Source organism: Herpailurus yagouaroundi, unplaced genomic scaffold (genome assembly GCF_014898765.1).
Source record: "Herpailurus yagouaroundi ecotype Mexico unplaced genomic scaffold, PumYag 180, whole genome shotgun sequence".
NCBI lineage: Eukaryota > Metazoa > Chordata > Mammalia > Carnivora > Felidae > Herpailurus > Herpailurus yagouaroundi.
This window is the reverse complement of record NW_024412411.1, coordinates 14,638,137-14,658,842: the sequence shown is the minus strand read 5'-3', so window position 1 is coordinate 14,658,842 and position 20,706 is coordinate 14,638,137. Positions and strand designations below refer to the sequence as shown.

The window sequence follows — 20,706 nt, the reverse complement described above, 5'->3', positions numbered from 1 at the left end:
AACCTTAGTTTGACATTATAGCCTGACCTCCAGGATCCTGCATATTTTCTGTATAAAAATCCGTTTGGAAACTTCCTTTATTGCTACACCACCACCACCAACCCTTTCCCCAAAGATATATGTTAGCAATCCTCCTCCAAACATATGGCTCATTGATACACATCTGAAGGGTCTCATGATTAAGATTTTACTAGACAGTAGTAAATGACCTTATCCTAACAGTGGCTAGCCCCCTCAAGGTCCTGGAAACCTTGGCTTGCAAATTCCTTAGAGACTTACACTATCCTAACCCTCTCCCTACTTGAGAGTATATAGTCAGTCACTCCTCACAATCCCAGTGTAGCTCTTTCTGACCACAAGTCCTGTCCCTGTGCTTTACTAAACCACCTTTTTTGCACTGAAGATGTCTCAAGAATTCTTTCTTGACCATTCACTCCCGAACCCCAACATTTCACATCGATATGGAGCCCACAATACAGAATAGGAAAGAGGAATGTGAACTTATCATGTATCAAGTGGTTTTCATTTCATCCACATACCAACTCATTCACTATTTTACAGATGAAAAAAGTGAGACTCGGGGAGGGTGACTTTCCCGAAGCCAAAGAGTTTTGCTGCGGGGGAGGCGGGGGCGGCGCTGGAGCAGGAGAGAGGTTTGAACATAAGCCCCATCTGGCAGGGCCAGCTTCATGGCGTGTCACTTGTATGGACTTCCACACTTGGTTTAACGCTCTGCTGTTCCTGCCTTGAGATGCTTGATCATTGTGTGACAAGGGGCTCCACATTCTCCTTTTGTGCTGGGCTCTTCAAATTATGTAGCTGGGCTTGTTTTCTCCCACTATACAAACTACCTTCTAACCAGCCACAGAAAAGCATTGTTTTTTCCCCTCTGTGCTCCACACCACTTTGCATTCCACTCTCTCAGTGCTTATCTTGTGTGTAATCTGTGACCCACAGCCAGATCCGGGGATGAGCAACCAGTTTAGTCATTGTGGTATGCTGATCAAAAAACAAAATAGCTCAACTCCTTTCCAAGGCAGACCTACATCTCTAGTAAACTTTTCTGCAACATCCACAAGCAGTAACCCTAAAATGAAAGCAGAATAGAAATTCTAAAACCAAATAATGTATGAGTGATGCCCCATCGATAGTGCGATCTTTTGTGTTACCTATATTGAAAGCCCCTCAGTGTGCCTTTAAGAACTTGTCTAGTTAAAAACCAAACCAAACAAACATAAAAGAGAGCTAGAAAAGGAGACAGATTACAGAAAAGGTGAACTGACTGGGCTGATATTTTCACAAATACAGACTCTACTTCAATTAGTGAACATTAATTCAGGTTAATTTGTTTCCAGTAAAGTATTAATAGAAGCTCTGTTTCTTCCTGGGGCACCAGGGTGGCTTAGTCAAGCGTCCGACTTCAGCTCAGGTCATGATCTCACAGCCCATGAGTTCAAGCCCCGTGTCAGACTCTCCACTGACAGCTTGGAGCCTGGAGCCTGCTTCTGATTCCGTGTCTTCCCCTGCCTTTGCCCCTCCCTTGCTCATGCTCTGTCTCCCTCTGTCTCTCAATAATGATAAACGTAAAATCTGTTTCTTCCCAGCTCCACTATATTAAACAGTTATTTAAATTGTATTTTATTTTTTTTCAACGTTTTTATTTATTTTTGGGACAGAGAGAGACAGAGCACGAACGGGGGAGGGGCAGAGAGAGAGAGGGAGACACAGAATCGGAAACAGGCTCCAGGCTCCGAGCCATCAGCCCAGAGCCTGAGGCGGGGCTCGAACTCACGGACCGCGAGATCGTGACCTGGCTGAAGTCGGAACCTCAACCGACTGCGCCACCCAGGCGCCCCTTAAACAGTTATTTAAAGAACGGTGTTTGAAGGAGTACCTGCCCAGGTGCTTGCTGTTATATCCAGCCCTTGTTGACCCAGATACCTATGGATGGAGGGCAATGGGTGTTGGATAGGCCATCAACAATGCCTGCTGTACCACATCTACTTAGATTGACGGAGCCTTATCTGCAGGGAGTCTCTTTTTATCTTGGCCTCCTTAAAAAAAGTTGGAATTTAGGGGAAATGGCCAAGAATAGGCTTTTCTAATCATTTGTCCATCTTCCTGAGGACAAGCTGGATGTTATTTTCCAAAGGCTAAAAACATCTAATTAGGGGCGCCTGGGTGGCGCAGTCGGTTAAGCGTCCGACTTCAGCCAGGTCACGATCTCGCGGTCCGGGAGTTCGAGCCCCGCGTCAGGCTCTGGGCTGATGGCTCAGAGCCTGGAGCCTGCTTCCGATTCTGTGTCTCCCTCTCTCTGTGCCCCTCCCCCGTTCATGCTCTGTCTCTCTCTGTCCCAAAAAAAAATAAATAAACGTTGAAAAAAAAAATTAAAAATAAATAAATAAATAAAAACATCTAATTAAATTTAAAGGCCTAGGGCTGTACAGATGAATCTCCCTACCTGATGTTGTTCTCTCCAAACCTTCTGTTTATCTCACTTGAAAAAACTTTCAAATTTTTTCTGTCCAAATTTTCCCTTGGACAGATCTCCCTGGTCATTCATTACTTGTTCAACTGACCACAGCAGCCCCCTACCTCAATCACACTCCTCAGTTCTACAAAAGGATTAGTCTTAGCTATTTGCCAGACTGTGCCTATTTAATGCTCTAATCCACTCTTATTTGTACTAGTCTAAAATAATCTTCCCTTTCATGTTTGAGATTGTTCATTATAGCAGTGTTTGTAAGAGCAAAAGATTGGAAACAGCCTACATACCATAAATAAGGCACTGGTTAGACTGTGGGCCCTTCATTTTTTGGAATACATTGCAAGTGTAAAAAAAAGGGGGGGAGAAAAATTAAGCTCTTTATGTACTGATATGAAAATATCAGGTTACATGTAGGGAAAAAACAAACAGGGTGCGGAATACTATCTGTAGTATACTCTCTTCTGTAGAAACAGGGAGGTGAAGAGGGGAGTAAAAATGCAAACGTATTTACTCCCATCTGCTTAAATAAATATTGGAAATCAGAAATACTAATAAAAAATGGTTATTAGTGGTATGGAGGGTTGTGGAGACCAGAATCGTTAGGGATAGGACTGAGAAGGAAACTCCATGTACACTATTTTATATCATTGGAATTTTAAACCATCTGAGTGTATTACCTATTCAAAAAGGCAATAAAATTGAAACAAAGCATCTTGCACATAACTGCTTAACTTCTTAGTAAGCTCTATTTCTGTGTAGGTGACTCAAAAGCCTGCAGATTTTTCTTTCTCCAAGAATTAAGTAGACAGGACATATTTTATATAGAGCCAAATATGGCCTGACAGATCTAGGTCAGGCCATTCGGCTGAAAGCTGCTGCTTTCACAAATGTTCAACAACATACGGCTAATGACAATTTCTTTTTCTATTCTAAATGCCTCCTAAAGCTTACTATTTCTCTCCTGAATTTAAAGATTTGAATGTATTAACTTTTCTCATGGATTTTCATATGTCTGTGTGAGACGTGAATTTTTTTTGAGAGAGCAAGCCTGAGAGCAAGCGGGGGAGGGGCAGAGAGCGAGGGAGAAAGAGAATCCCAAGCAGGCTCTCATCTGCCAGCTCGATCCCACAAACCGTGAGATCATGACCTAAGCCCAAATCAAGAGTTGGATGCTTAGCCGACTGAGCCATTCAGGAGCCCTGAGATATGAATTTTAGATTTTAGAAAGCCTATTTTCTCATATTAAATTTTTTAGGCTTTGGATGTTGGTGTTGGTTTTGCCCTAACAGACAAACAAAAGATGGTAGAGGTAGAGCAGGCCAAGCCGTTCTGACCTTTCCAGTTGAGTGAGTTATTCATCTAATGCACCCTATTAATTTAACAAATATTTAAGAGCCTTTTGTTGGCCAGGTACTGTGCTAAGTACAGAGACACAATGTGAGCAAGACAGGGACCTTATCCTCACAGAATTTGCCTCCTAGTGGGTGAGAAAAATGCTCTAGGATAGGATGACATTGGAATGCACAGCAGAGCTTTGCAACATAATACCGAGGGGGTTAGGGACAGGTTTTCCTAGAAGTGGCATTTAAACTAAAGCCTGTTGAATGTGTAAGAATTGCCCAAGAGAAGAGAAGAGGAAAACATGAGAGTCCAGTAGCTTGGCAGCCTTCATAATACCTCATATTCCTGGTAAGAAACTGCCTTTCCCAGTAGCTACACCATCCAGGGCTGCATAATAAGCAGTCATAGTAGGTTCTAGTAAGAGACCCTGTGGCCAGATTAACCCCATTACTCACATCCGTGTTTACCTCCGTCACTGTCAGAGGTCTGAGCCTTGATAATCTGGCTCAGTCCTCCCCCCACAACCATCCCCACTCAAATCCTTCTACTAGGTCCTTTGGAAACCTAGATCTATGATCAGCAAAATACCAAGGTATTAGTGCAGTGAGCGAAGTACCAAGGTATTAGTGCAGTACGAGTGCACTGGCATCAGACTGCCTGGATTCAAGTGCAGTCACTTACTGGGGGACCTCAGATTAGGTCTTAGATGGATGCAGAGGAAACCAGAGAGCTAAAACTTCCAGTGTGTGAGAGATATGAAGAGAAGATGGCATGAACTTCACATTGGTGTAATCCTATAGAGAAAAGAATTATCCAAATCTAGAAAACTGCTTCTTAAATGAAAATCCTTAATAGACAATATTCCAAGGAGAAATTGAACCACACCAAAATCTTAGTACATTTCATTTATTAGTTTTATGGCTGGTTGTAATATTGGTGTTATTCTAATACTATTATATTTTAAAACTATTTTTAACTATATCACATATATATGACATATATGTATATGTTTTGTGTATGAGACAGAGAATGAGAGAGACACTAAAGGAAAGATAATTATGTTAGTGTGGGGACAAAGTTAGGGACAAGACTTTCAATGTATAAACTAAGATATTAAAAAGTAAAGTAAAGCAGTTAATGTTAAATTCAAATTGAAAATATCAGTCTAAATCTATGACAGTTTTTCTTTAAAAAACATACACATGTTCTTCGGGTGCCTGGATGGCTCAGTCAGTTAAGCGTCTGAATTTGGCTTAGGTCATGATCCTGTGGTTTGTGGGTTCGAGCCCTGCATCTGGTTCTGTGCTGACAGATCAGAACCTGGAGCCTGCTTTGGATTTTGTGTCTCCCTCTCTCTCTGCCCCTCCCCTGCTTGCGTTCTCTCTCTCTCTCTCACAAAAAAAAAAAAAAAAAAAGACAACATATGCCCTAGCTCTGTCAACTGAGAAGCCTAAATTCAATGACAATCTGGTAGTAATGAATATCCCTCAGGCCCAATCTGTGGCCTCCAAAAACTATTTTCCACTAAAATGCAGAAGGAATTGTTGGAGAAGTGGCTAATTCCAGAACTAGAGTTGGAAATGTATACAATGAACTTGAGGCAGTTAGTTGTGTCAGAAAGCAAATAAAGTGTCGAAGACTAACACAGCTCTCTTTAAAAAGACAGGAGAGCCAGGCTGGAGAGGTTCCCAGTGGCTAAAGATGAGTAATTTGAGAACAAAAATAACTGCAATTGAGTGAAACACACTGAACATTTTAAAATCTATGAGTTCATTATGATACACCAAAAAAGACAAACAATAACAATAATGAAAACAACAACAAAACTCAGAGGTCATTAACTGAAAAGTGGCTATTAAAAGGAATTAATTGGTCGTTTATCCTGCTTTTCCAATTTTCTGTATTTCAGGGTAAAAAAAAATGGCCCATATATGACAAACTAACAGAATTGAGAATTAAATTAAATTAAATTAAATTAATTGAGAACTAAAGGAATAAGAGAATTTTAAAAATCATTATTTTATAACTCCTAGTGAAATAATTTTTTCAAACACTGATCATCACTAGATGAAACTATTAGGAGAAAGGTTAATGGAGAATTTTACAATGGAACAGGAATGAGAGTGTCACCATTTGAAAACATCCATCCATCTTAGCATCACTAAAAACAGGAAAGCTAAACATTGTGTGCTTCCCATATGATGCATTATGAAGAGTAGCGTCTTCTAGGAAGTATTCTGGCCATAGATGTTGAACCTTAAATGAACTAAGCCCTGAAAACCAATTTCCCACTTGCAGGATGTATGGGTCTAATGGGAAAAGTAAAATGGCACCACAAGAAAGCAGACAAATCTAGAATATTCACTTGCAGTCAGAAATGCTTTCTTGGGAGGAGGACAAAGGAACGGAAATACAGCGAGCACACTAGGAATTGCACGTAATCCCTGCAAATACACAGTGCTTGTAAAATCCTACAGTGCCTAAACACTGCCAGTCCGGAGTCTTCACTTTACACTCAGCTGTAAGATCCTTTCATGGTCTTACTACTCTTTACACATTGTACTTTGCTGGTAAATAGGCAAACTAGATTAAAATGAGCATTCTGGCCTCTGTAGCACTGTTATCCTTCTGCTGTATCCGCTCAGCAATACCTCAACCCTGACTCACCTGCATTCCCTGCCACCTCTGCTCCAATCCTCCTCTCTAGAAAATCCAATAAACGTTATGTATTGGTGCTGAAGCACCACAAAGCCACGGTCTTTGTAGAGGACTTAAGAGACTGGTAATCGTCATCTACTTCAGTCCCTCTTTTAGTGTGCTTTTTCCTGAATTACAAAAAGTGGAGAAACTGAAACAAACAAAAAAATACAAAGCAAACTATATTTGCCAGACTTCTCTGCAGTATTTTTTGGAAGATGCAAATAAGGCAGGGGCCCTTTCCCTTCTTTGGCTGTTGTTGCTGCCAAGCATATTCTCAGAAACACGGGCTTTTTCTGCAACAGCATTCCTATATGCATTCACTAGTTTTATGGGATATGGTAGCCAGTCCCCAAGATAGCACTAATGATTCTTGTCTCCTAGTATTCACTTTCTTGTGTAGTCCCCTTTCACAGTGAATAAGGTCTGACGGTGTGACCAGTAGAATACTACAGAAGTGATTGTAACTTCTGAGGCTAGGTCATAAAAGACATTGCTGCTGCTTCCTTGGTGTCTTGGATCATTCACTCTGGGGGAAGCCAGCTACCATGTAGCATAGACATTCACACAGCCTGTGGAGAGGCCCACATGGAAGGGGAACAGAGGCTTCCCCCAGCCATCTGGGAGGTGGATCTCTAGCTCCAGTCAAGCCTGCAGATGACTGCATTCTCAGCCAAAATCTGATTGAATTCGATGAGAATTCCAGAGCCAGACTACATGACCAAAGCACTTGAAATTTTCCGACCAACAGAAACTTTAAGAGATAATAAATGTTTATTGTGGGTTTAAGCCATAACAATAAGCAAATATTTATTATTTATTGTTGTTTTTAGAGTTTGAAGAACTTGCTGGGCCCATAGATTGTACATGGGGTTGAGAGTTTGGGCAGTGGTAGTACTCTTGGAGCCAAATTCCAGTTTTTTATTTTAACACTTTCCCAATTAGGGCAGAGATCTCTATTGGGCCTGTTGGGCCACATTGTACCGAGAGGCATTCTTGATCACCCAGCCTAGTGCCCATTCCTCCAGTCCTTCCAATGACTTTATAAGCACACATTCTCTGTATTACAAACTTTTCTGCTTAAAATAGCCAGATTGCTTTCTGTTTCCTGAAATTTAGCTTAGCCTAATCAAAATACCCATCTGAAATCAACAGTGAGACACCAGAGACATTCCTGTGAAAGTCAGAAATAAGACAAGGAAGTTGGCTTATCAACAGTATTATTTAACATCAAAGTGGAAGCACTATTTTATTATTAGTCAAGATAATGAAAAAAAAGTATTGCAAAAGAGAAGGCAAAATTATCATTATATACCATAAGATGATATAATTGTCTACTAGAAAAATTTGAATGAATAAGCTGAAAATAAAAACTATTAAGAAAGTCTAGTGGGATAGTCAGTAAAAAATTTAACAAAAAAGATCAAAAGCTTTCCCACATAGCAATTTAGAAAATATAAAAGAAGAAATAACCTAGTCCAGTGACAAAAAAAAATACATAAGATAACTTGAAAAAATTAATAAATTTAATGCAATTTCCATGAAAACTCCAGGTCTTTTTGAACTTGGAAAATTTTATAAAGTTATCTGGTAGAATAAATATTCAAATATAGATAGAAAATTCTGAGAAAGTAAGACCAGCAAAGAAGGACTTGCCCATGAGTTATTAGAAAACATTGTAAAAAAACAGTGATTTGAGGGCATCTGGGTCACTCAGTTGGTTAAGCATCTGACTTTTGATTTTGGCTCAGGTCATGATCTCATTGAACCCCGTGACGGGCTCTGTGCTAACAGTACATAGCCTGCTTGGGATTCTCTCTCTCCCCTTTCTCTGCCTCTCTCCCACTCATGCTCTCTATTTCAAAATAAATAAATAAGCATTTTAAAAAATTGAGTGGTTTTTCTCTCAGAATGGTTATACTGACAAATGGAACTGAAGAAAAAGACCAGAGATAGACCCAACTATACATAAGAATTTAATATGTGGCAGGTATGCTGGGAAATCTGTGGAGCAAGTCTGCATTGTTCAATAAATTGTATTCTGGCAAATAACTTTTTGAAGAATTATATTCCTATATCATAATTTATACAAGAACAAATTCCATTTGTAACTAGATGAAATAAATAATCATATTGTGAAAAACTTTTAGTAAAATGTGAATTGAAGTAATTAAGAAGTATTATTTAGGCTAATAAAGCCTTATTAGCCTTAAAACCAAAGCCAGAAACCATGAAGAACACTTTGATAGACTATTTAAAAATTATAGCAAAACAAGCAATTTCACTTCTTCTCTCCCCAAATGTATGTTCAACTGAGGAACAAAATCGGGACATATATAGGAAATAAAGGTACATTATCCTTGTAATGCAAAGAATTCATATAAATCAAGAAGGAAAAAGACAAATACTTTTTCCCACTGCAAAGAAAAATGAGCTCAGAGGTGAACAGGTTGTTCACATTACATGTCAAGTGGTCACGTGAAAAACATTCAGCCCTCTAATAATCAAAGAAACACAAATTGACACAAAAGATGCCACTTTTTATTTGTGGATTGGCCATTTTAAAAAGAACAAGTCCACTGTCTTTGAGTGCATAGGACTAACTACTGTTGCACATCATTGGTGAGAGATACCTTTCTGTAGGTAATGAAGGTCTCTATATAAAAATGGTATCTAAAAATTCTGCTTTCAAGAATTTATCCTAAGAACGCTCTAAGTGAACAAAGATATTTGTACAATATTATCATGTGGTTTATGATAGTGAAAAAGTCAATGCAACCTAAGTGTTATAGAAACTGGTTGAATAAGTTGGAAAGTTCATGTAATGGCATTCTAGACAGTCATCAGAAATAAGCATGTGGGCGGGGGGGGGGCACCTGGTGGCTCAGTTGGTTGAGCATGTTCAGCTCAGGTCATGATCTCACAGTTCATGAGTTCGAGCCCCACATGGGGCTCTGTGCTGACAGCTCAGAGCCTGGAGTCTGCTTCTGATTCTGTGTCTCCCTCTCTCTCTGTCCCTCCACACTCTTGATCTGCCCCTCTCTCTCAAAAATAAACATTAAAAAAATTTTAAAAAAAGCATGTGAGTCTGTACTAGCTGTCTGAAAGATATCCACAATATATTCATGCCAGAACAGTTGAGTTCAAAGAAATAAAATCAAAACAAGTGTCTGTACATAGAAAAACTATGATATACCCAAATTTTAGTGACAGTTATTTTGGAGTAGTTAGGTTGGACAGGTTGTAATGTCTTGTTACTTATTTATACATTTCTACACCATCTGAATCTTTTGCAATAATCATTATAACCAGAAAAAAAAACCCACAAAACATCTGTAAAGAAAGAGTGAGAAGAATGAATAGAAGAAAAGGGAGTGATAGTGAAGGGGAGAAGACGCATTTTCTAGGAGGTTTACTCTTGCTTTGTTGCTTTTTTGTCTTCTGAGGCTACATTGTAAAAAATTCTCCTTCAGTTTTCTACTTTTAATCCGATCGGAGAGCCTCTTAAAATACATGTATTTAAACCAACATCTTGCAATTTAGGGAAAAATATAAGAAATCAATCCATGATCTTGAGAATTTAGGAGATTTGCCTAAGGAGAAAATTCAGTTGAATGGGATTACCAGCCACACAAGCGCCTGTAACCCAAGAGGGGCCAGAGCATATAGCAAGCACCTTGCACTGTTTGCTGCTCTGCTGCAGCAAAACCTTTCCCAACGGGAAAGTTGGGAAAGACGTGCATGTTCTTTCCTTCTTTATTCTTCTAGATACCATAGCTCATATTTATTTTTGTTCTTTGCAGCATTGCACAGTTGAATTTTGTGTTATACCTTCAGCTGGAACTGGAGACCTTCTTTATCTATGAAACTGGAGACCTTTTTTATTAACCCATTTAATAAATATGATTGAAACCTAAGCTGTGGCAGGTACTGTTCTAGATATTTGGGATTTATTAGTGTCCATGGTTCCTGGAACTTGCTTTCTATCCCTGTAAGAAACAACCATATAAAAGTAGCTATTTGTTGAAGCTATTTGCTACTTATTCAGTACCCCCAAGAGAAGTTTCTTAAGACCTAAAATCTGAAAAGTGGATAAAGGAATTCATATAAAGTTAACTCGTGGGCAAAGAGGGAAAATTTTTCCCTTTTGATTTGCCAGGGAAGTTTAGTCTATTGTTAACTCAACTTGAGTAACTGTAAGATTTTATGTCTGTCCTATTCCAATCAAACTTTCCCCCCTTTTGGAACTCCTTATCTTCCCATTTCCTCTATATCTTCATTGGCCTTGCTTTTAAAATTTTTGAATTTTTTTGTTTCACGGTATTCTAATGTACTTGTACAGTGCTTCAAATCTCAAATACCTTGTGGGGTTAGAGAACAAGATACACCATGAGGAAACAGACATATCCAGAATGTGGTGTGTTTTTTAAGACACATGACCTTCTCTCTTCAAAAAGCCAATAGTAAGAAAAGCTAAAAAATGGGAGGGATTATTATTCGAGTTTGAGAAATGGGAAAAAAACTTCTCAAAAACATAGCCAAATGTAACAAGTGACCCTTGTTTGGATCCTGGCTCAAAAGAAAGTATCCACTATAAAAGATTATCTTCAGGAAAGATGAGGAAATTTGAAGATGGCATGGAAAATAGATAATTTTAGTAAATTATTGTTAATCTTCTCAAGGCCTAATAAGAGTATTATGATTATGAAAGAGAACGTTCTTATGCTTAGAGATACATACTTAAATATGTTGGGGTGATATGTGTTCTCTGCAACTTTGGAATGATTCACCAAAATTTATGTTTTACAAACATTTATAAACAGATAAAGCACATTTGGCAAATGATAATTGTTGAATTGTTGAGTCTGGATATTGGGTAGTATTGCTGAATTAGAGTGAATTATTCTTTCATATATTCTGTGAAATATTTGGAAACTTTAAAAATTGATATATATCTATTTATTATGCAAAGATAAAATATATAAAACTGATTATAAAAAATATTCAAATATTTTAGTGAAACAATTTCTTATGCAGTAAACTTCTAAAGAAAGAGACTAACGCCTTAATTTTCTATGGGGATTAAATTTAGAGACCCTATTATTATGGTCCAATCATCACTAGAGCCACTAGAGGTGTTTGGTAGAATTTTGATTTCCAGTGTTACACAAACCTACAGACCAGTCTATGGGTAATTTACATATTCATTAGCTCCCTGAGTAGTATTTTCATTCACCTGATTTTGGGAATCATTATCTTGGATTTCATATTTTGCATTTACACTTCCTAATGTATTCTTCTTAAATGGCTATTTTCTTAGGCAAGCCATTAGAAATTGTAACAGATAAATTGTGGTTAAATTCAAAAAATATGCTTCAGGTATCATTTGTAAAATGAATCAATGAACCTTATGTTAAAACTCTTTTAGGGAATTATATACTCTACCTGATAGAGATATATCTTTCTTGTTATCTTGAGGGAGGGAGACCACAGCATTGTCACAAAAGTGAATGTGTATGTAGCCTTGAAAGGGAAAAAAGCTCTAAAATTCCTAAAGAACTTGGACAGAAATTTAGTTGAAACCCTAGAGTTATAAGGAGAAGAGTTAGCCTCGATAATGTAGTCCATTTCAATATCTATTTTTAAATTAGAATTTCTTTTATGATTTAAAGAAAAGTTGATGTCAAAGAATATGTGATCCTAAAATATTGACCAGAATAAACAAAATATAAAAAAAAAACAAACCTGTGGTTATCACAACTATACATCTAAGTACGTTCATAAAATTGTGAACACAATGAACAGAGAAAAGAATACAACAAGGGTGTTCAACTTGACTACAGGGATTTTAAGAGTACTCTTTTTACCCTGATAGCTGAAAACAGCAACAAAATTGGGCTCATTCAGGAAAAACCAGAAAAATATTGTCTTTGGAAACTGGTAACAGTCCTTTTTAGGAAAAACATGTCAGTTTCATGAACAACTCCCAGATAAAACAAAGAGGAAAAAAGTCACACACACGATTCATTCTATTAACACAACCAGCAATACAACCATCGCTCAAACCATGAGGTAGCGACAGTACAAAAAGACTGGCGCGCATATGCACACCCACACATGCTCACAATACGCCAACTACAGAATACACACAGAAAATGCGTTTACAATCTTATTACAGACAAGGAAAAGACCTTTTTTTGTTGTTTAGAAAAGGCATAGAAATGGCCTAGACGTTTTAATAAAATTATAATTAAAACTTGGAAATTAAATTATATATGAATGACTTATTTACTTTTTTCCCCTAGCACTCTGTGTTTGAATGAAATGATCTTGTATTACAACAGAAGGGGAAAGGATTCAAGCGGTGTTTTATCACCAGTCTTAAAATTCCATGGACATGCAGGGTAACTAAGATTTTTCGTAAATTTGGTATTTAAAAGATCATTTCTGAGAGAGTCGTTTCACTGGAAGTGGAAGCTAGAATATGCAGGGTTGAGAAGTGAGGGCGGAGAGAGTAGACCACTTCTTGATAAATTCGGGGTTTGTTATTTTTGCCGCTGTTACTATGACATCACTGGAAAGCTGAAATTACTCCCACTCCGGACCTTACTGAACTCTCGCGATACTAGAGCTCAGTGGCGCGCGAAACGCCGTGGGAGGGGCTGGGGTAAGATCAACCGACTTCCGGCCAGGCCGTTGTCTGGGTGGCGCGGTCGAGTCATCGTTGGGCCTCGCCGCTTCGATCTCCTGTCCCTTCCCCCCCACCCCCCGCCCCAGCGCGGGGGGTCGACCAGTCAAGTGGCGCGGGAGTCGTCTCGGATCTTCCCCTTCATTTCGCTGTGGCCAGCTCCCTGGCTCCCCGCGCTGGGGGTCTGGGGTCCTTGGGGGCCCGCGAGGCCCGGTCTGAGGGGCCGGGGCCTACGTGGGCCCGCCGCTGGGCCCCATGAGGCATAGCCTGACCAAACTGCTGGCGGCCTCAGGCAGCGACTCCCCAACCCGCAGCGAGAGTCCGGCGCCGGCCGCGACCTGCTTGCTGCCCCCGGACCTGACCCGGGCGGCGGCAGCTGCAGCGGCGGCGGCGGAGGAGGAAGAGACGGCGGCGGCCGGATCTCCCGGCCGCAAGCAGCCGCGCGGCGACGAGGGCGAGTTGGAGGCCGGGAGGGGGGGCCGCGGCGGCGTGGCCGTGCGCGCGCCCTCGCCCGAGGAGATGGAGGAGGAGGCGATCGCCAGCGTCCCCGGGGAGGAGACGGAGGACATGGACTTTCTGTCCGGGCTGGAACTGGCAGATCTTTTGGACCCCCGGCAACCGGACTGGCACCTGGAGCCCGGACTCAGCTCGCCCGGGCCTCTCTCGTCGTCCGGCGGAGGCTCGGATAGCGGCGGCCTGTGGAGAGGGGATGACGACGACGAGGCCGCGGCTGCCGAGATGCAGCGCTTTTCTGACCTGCTGCAGAGGCTCTTAAACGGCATCGGAGGCTGCAGCAGCGGCAGTGACAGTGGCAGCGGCGAAAAGAGGCGGAGAAAGTCCCCAGGAGGAGGCGCGGGCAGCAGCGGCAACGACAACAACCAGGCGGCGACAAAGAGTCCCCGGAAGGCGGCGGCGGCTGCTGCCCGTCTCAATCGGCTGAAGAAGAAGGAGTACGTGATGGGGCTGGAAAGTCGAGTCCGGGGTCTGGCAGCCGAGAACCAGGAGCTGCGGGCCGAGAATCGGGAGCTGGGCAAGCGCGTGCAGGCACTGCAGGAGGAGAGTCGATACCTACGGGCCGTCTTAGCCAACGAGACCGGACTGGCTCGCTTGCTGAGCCGGCTGAGCGGCGTGGGACTGCGGCTGACCACCTCGCTCTTCAGAGACTCGCCCGCCGGTGACCATGACTACGCTCTGCCCGTGGGAAAGCAGCAGCAGGACCTACTGGAAGAGGACGACTCGGCGGGAGGAGTGTGTCTTCATGTGGACAAGGATAAGGTGTCGGTGGAGTTCTGCTCGGCGTGCGCCCGGAAGGCGTCGTCTTCTCTTAAAATGTAGGGTCAAGTAATCTGCTCTTTATCCGCGTTTACCCCTTTCAACTCCCTTACACCATGTAAAACACCTTAGTGGGACATCTTCACTGGACACATTTCAGAGGAGGAAAACAGTAATATTGAATCTTTAAGTGTTTAGCTAAAAGCATGAATGTGACACTGTAACCAACTCCTAATGATAACATGTGACTATTAAATCTCTCTGACAGTTTCTTTTTTAGGTGATTTCCTTCCTGCCAGGCTCCGTTGTAGGGGTTACAGAACAGTCGTTCCCGCCTCACAACCTGGTAAGGATCCATCTCTTCACGTAACGCTCATGCTCTGCTGCTTAGTCTACTTTAATGGGCAACATCTCAATATGTGTGTGTGTGGAGGTTTTTTTTTCTTTTTTCTTTTTTGGAAGGTGGGAGGGGAAATCTAATTTGGGCCCTGTCCACCCTGGAAACAGACTTGTGCTGGTCAATAATGTATTTAAGATGCTTCTTCTGGTTGAAATAGCTGTTAATGTGTCCCCTTGTTCAGACTTGCGTGTACCTAGCTCTTCTGTCCCCAGTGTGGACATGGCCTTGGATGACATCGGTTCCAACTGTACACTGAAAGCTGCTAATAGAGATACAGTTTGGAGACAGTGAAACAGGTGAAGTTGAATGGAAGTTCCGAGTTGTACAAGGTGCAAATTGGAATTCCAATGTTAGAGCAACTTTTTAGAGGCTGACAATAAGTATTTGGGGCTTGCACAAATGTGATAGTTATTTTGATGGAGATGACAGAAATGTCTTAAATATTTGGGAATGCCATTTAGTTTTCAGAAGGAGATGTAGAAATACAAAGTATTCAGAGTAAAAGATTTTAATATCTCACCATTAGAGAGGTTGGAAATTAACATGCATATCTGTGTTATTGAAGGAGGAGTAATAATGGTTAATGAAATGTTTCTTTGAGGACCAGCACAGTGATTACCTTATCACTGAGTATAAATAAATTGTTAAACACTTTTACTTTTGTTGTATTAAAATTTTAGGTTAAATTTATGTATGATTAGATATTGAAGGTTGTGAAATGTGAATGAAAACGTGTAAAGTGAGGCTTCACAAAGAATCTTACTCTCCTTATTTCAAAGGTTTTTGTCCTATTTAAAAATAATTTTTAAAGTTGAGTGGTTCTGGCTACTCAAGAACACGATTGACACTTTTTCCAAAGATGGGACATATTCTTCCCTTGAAGTACTGTATTATCCATTGTCTGATTGTATAGATTCAGTTACTGTGTCCTTCAGTGTAAGAGGCATTAAGAAATTCTTTGTGAAACATCACTGTTTGATAAAGTATATACATATTTAGCATCCTTGTTTTTCTTTGTGCTAAAGTGGATACAGCTGTTGGGGCAGAAGAGACGGGACCAGCTGCTGGCCACATTTCCTGCTTTATTTTAAAAGGTAGTATAAGAAATGAGGAAAAAGAGGTAATATCAGGGCTTCTGCTGTCTTTTATTTTAAAATGTTCATAATTAAAAAGTATTTTCCAGCAGTCCAAAGATGTAAGTTATCTTACACATAAAATGTTTTGTTGTTATTTGGTTATAAAAATGGAATCCTTGTTCTTGCACAACTGTAAATGTTTTGTTGCTAGATAACACAATTTGAGACCTAACTTGGTCTCTGGTTTCCAGTGCATTACAGCATATTTTGTAAAATCATCTACTGCACTTGAGCATGAATGGGTAATAGCCAAACTCACAACCTGGAGTGATGAACCTGCTTATACCTAAGTGCAGGAGCAAGCCCCTCACAATGCAGCTGCATGGATTTTTAGTGCCTACTGAATTATATATATATATATATATATACACACACACACAAACCAAAAGTAGTTGGAAAAATTATTTGAAATGACTAATTTGTGCTATCTCTATGGAATATGTTAAATGTAGCTTTTTGAAACAGAAGCCTTGAATTGAAATTTAATTAATACTTGAACATTTTGTATATATTTCTTTGTATATAATTTTGTGCAGTACCAATGACAAAAATATGGTGTCATAATAAAACCAGGTTTGTTGATCTTTCAGTTATGGGCTCAAAGAATTTATTCATCTCTAACATGACATTGGAAAATAATGGATGAAAATAGGAAAAATGATTATTGTTAATGCTGACTTTGGGTCTTAAAAGGTTCTGGAAGCAGTAAGTGTGTTTTTCTAAAATACCATTCCCTTGGAATATTTTCTTCCTAATGTCATTGCTTTTCCTGCATTATTTGAAGTTTGGGGCTGGGGAGAAATAGTAGTCAGAGCTTTCTGAATTGGAATGCTTTGAAAATTCTAAGTGTAGATTTTTAGAATGTCATTTTATAAATGGCAGTTTTTGGAAATACTTGAGTAAGAACTTTTGAGAATGGAGATTAGTATCACCTATTTTTAAAGCTGCTTATTTAGGTTACTTACGTTTTAACTGTCTTTTCTTAGTTTCCATTTCATTCTCCTTTTTTTTTTTTCCCCTAATTTTGGTGACTTAGTGATTTTGTCATTTTTTACATCAACTTCATGGTCTTGTTTTTACATGGTATTGCATGTATTTAGGACCTAACAGGGGCTTTAAATAAATTTGATCATATTTATGTGTAAGCACATTTTACTGTAAATGTTTGGGTTTCTGAATTTACAACAGATCTGTTTATTTCAGTATGTAGTAAACAATATCTTAAAGTGTCCGATTCACTACTTGTTAATTAAAAAAAGTTATGATTAATATGAAACTGTTGTCTTACTATTTTTAGAAAATTGTGTTCTGAATGATTAGTAGTTGGATAAAGGAGATTTCTGGAATATAATAAGGATTGTTTTGAAATTTTAAGGTTTGGCTCTATTTACTTTAGTGGTTGAAAACAACTTAGTATTTGGGAAACTTTTTTTTTTTTCCCTAATTGCCTCTATGGCAAAATGATGCAGAATTAAAGAGGTAGTTTTTTTTTTAATATTTGCCTTCTGATGGTGACAGGAATTCATACATTAATTGAACTAACACATCATATTGACCTCCTATTTCTGTCATATTGACTTACTGTTTCTGCACTTTCTTGACCAGTCCTAACTAAAAAGTCCACATTTGTTAAAATGTCACACCTCTGATATAATCCGACAAAAAGTGTTCAAAATATTTTAAATATTTGTGCATTTTGTAATCACTAAATTAATCTCTCTCTCTTCTCTTTAAACAGCTTAGCAGTGTCTGCAAAAACGAATCTTTTCCTACAACCTGTTAACTGACTGGACTGATGGTAACAAAGTAATTGTGGGAGCCATGTCGGTCAAAAATTTGGCATCTGCTGAAAAAAATGAATGCCATATTCAAGTTCCCAAATTACTTCTGTACTGATTTCACTTTCCAGATTTCACTTTCCAGAAATGGAGATATGAAAAGATTCTCTGGAATCCTTGAAAGACTTAATAGAAATACATGAGACTAAGTTAATTTTGGAACAAAATCATACCCTTTTGTCTTTCATGGGAGTGATACTCAGTTCTTGCATACCTTTTAAAAATTGTAACCATTGGAGAAGAGAATTATAGTATTTCATCAAGGAATAATAGAGTCTTTACACAATCAAGAGCACATTCTGTAGAATTACATTTTAGTGGAGTAGAATTACATAAACAGGCCATCAGGGATCACAAAGCATATCATGAGTTTGTATTTATTTCCTGGAACTTGAGAGCTAATCTGAAGTATAGGCTGACCTTGCTGAGTAGAATATAAAAGTTAATGTAAAGTCCTTAACTATAAAGAGTAGTCTTTTTAAATAGATGCATTGATTTGTCTTGTGTATCTGAAAAAATTGATTATGATTAAATATGTGAGTAGTTAATTACAATTCAGGGTAATAGGATGTTTGGATTCTGAGGTTTTGGCTTCTTGAGTTTTCTCTGAGTACTTGACACTTTCTTGCATATTTTGAGGTTTCTAACGGTATCGTAGTTTCTACTGTTATATATTAAAATTTCTCTAGTGTTACTTAAGGGCTTTAGTATTCTGGATGATGGGAGTGTTTTTTTTTTTTTTTATGCGGAATGTGATTGTTTTACTTAATTGAAACATTTTTCCAGTTTATTACAAGTGTGAAAAAACACTCAAAACTCTGGATTGTTTTATTTCATTTCATTGGATTATGTTAATACATTATTTAGTCTGGTCTAGACTGAGTCATTTTATCTTACTGACTCATTGGGAAGTGTGTAGATCAGAGAGGTGGGAGGGGTAGGAGATAGCCAGAATGAATTATCATAACTATACAGTTTAGTTATTGTATGATATTATACAAAATTTATTAAATCCACTGTCGCTTGTAATCTAAGTATATTCAGTGCCTGTGCTGCCAGGCAACAATGAGCATGTGTAGTGGTTTATACTCAACTGATGGATATTCCTACAGTTCCAGCAGTATAACTGGTTGTATTTCTACAACCAAAGATTTGGCATTAACACTAGTTGGTGATGATTAATTACTCCTTTGATAGAACAGAGTGGATAACTCACTGATAATGAGTAATTACCTTTAAAAATACATGATTACCTAGTTCAGCATTTTGAAGTTCTAGTTTAAGGTCTCACTAATTTATTCAGAGTTTTAAGTTAAATAATCTGATGATTCTTAAAAGTTGAGTAGGTACTGAAATACTTTTAAGTGTTTACTTTTTCCCCCAGACTCTTATTAATACAAAGTGTTGAGACCCTCCCAAATGTTTATATTTCTGTATTTTACTGTGTACTTTTTTCTTCAGAAACCAGGTAGTTAACCCTCTAAGCTAGGGATCAGAAAGGGGAGGGTCTCCATTAGAAACTTGTAGAATGTTTTGTGTGGCCGGCATAGTATTTTTCATATATTTGAACGTGAATACCTCAATCCTGTCTGGCAGTCACTCGTTGTCTTACAATACCAGATAGCTCTCAGCTCTGATCTGTTTGTAGTAAAATGGTCATTTACTTTCAGTTTTGAAATGTAGAAAAATTAAACGAGGTGATTTAAATTTTATTCAGAAAGTAACCATCTTTAGGCATATAAATCATGCAGTATCAGGGAAAAATTGATTTTTAAAAAAATATATAGGTTGGTTAATAGAATGTTGTTGCTCATGAACTTTCCTTTTTCATTGCTTTGGTTACTGATAATAGTGTTTTTATTCCTACTTTTTTACCTTCCTCAATTTGTACATTCAAGATTTCTTAATTAGAGCCATTTCCCCCAATTTTTAAAAAGAAACCAGTTTACAATCGACTTTAATAATTTTTATAGTTTTGTTGACCCCAGATTATTTTTTCCTGAAAATTATTTTGCTTAATTTTCAATCTAATTTAAAAATGTAGTCACTGATGGTGTTTTGAAAAATTGCGTCGTTGGGATAATATGCACAGTTTGATTTTTATTGGTGGCCCAACTTTTCTTTACTGTGCCTCCAAATGCTATATCTTTGGATACCCACTGCAGTCAGTTTCCTAGACCGTCTGGCTTTTAATGTGCTATAGTTTGGGGTTTACAATGTAATATGAGCCTTCTCTCTTTCATAAAGCCAGATAACTACACCAAGTAAATTGTAAAAGACAGACTTAAATAGTTGGTTTACTATGACTGAACTGAACTATTAAAAGCTCTCTAAGGGTAGTGTTCTTAAGGTCTTAGCTACAAATGACTATTTCCCTAAATTGTAAGGAAGACCACAGCAAGTTTACATGTCATTTACCTGCCCCCATCCAAGTTTTGGTAAAGTAGATTTGTAGCAACAGATGTAAAATAACATTGTCTCTTGCTTATACTGTCCATTTTTACTAATTGGAAAGATGATCTAAAAATATATATGGTAGAGGATGGAGATGTTAGAAAGTAATTCTTTTTGGTTACAGACACCATTGTAAACTCTTGTATGGATTTATAGATGGTATTATGGTAGAAGTGTTTCAGCACAAGAAAACAATTTGTACTGAGTTACCAGTTTAGTTGTCAGAGGCTTTTGAATTATCCAGGTTGATCACGCCATTCTTTTTATTTAAGGAGTCTAATTTAGTAATATGGATTTCTTATTTTTGAAGTCAGGAGTTTTAATTTTTGCTGTGGTAAGTAGAACTCTCCTTTAAATAAAAATGACAGAATGTAAAGTATATAATTTTGGGT

At 38.7% G+C, this 20,706-nt stretch overlaps 1 protein-coding gene across 9 annotated transcripts; it reads left to right on the top strand.

The window, feature by feature from the left end:
• Window positions 1-13,202: 13,202 nt before the first annotated feature.
• CREBZF (CREB/ATF bZIP transcription factor) lies at window positions 13,203-20,693 on the top strand. Of its 9 annotated transcripts, none has more exons than XM_040489517.1 (5): window positions 13,203-14,545; window positions 14,755-14,832; window positions 15,068-15,182; window positions 15,912-15,980; window positions 17,761-20,693. In XM_040489517.1, the coding sequence occupies exons 1-2, from the start codon at window positions 13,470-13,472 to the stop codon at window positions 14,768-14,770; spliced, it is 1,092 nt and encodes a 363-aa protein (XP_040345451.1). In that variant the 5' UTR covers window positions 13,203-13,469; the 3' UTR covers window positions 14,771-14,832; window positions 15,068-15,182; window positions 15,912-15,980; window positions 17,761-20,693. The 9 variants fall into 9 exon arrangements, with proteins under 9 accessions (XP_040345451.1, XP_040345449.1, XP_040345450.1 ...); XM_040489515.1 differs by lacking the exon at window positions 17,761-20,693 and adding an exon at window positions 16,613-17,298; XM_040489516.1 differs by lacking the exon at window positions 15,068-15,182.
• The last annotated feature ends 13 nt before the right edge of the window (window positions 20,694-20,706 follow it).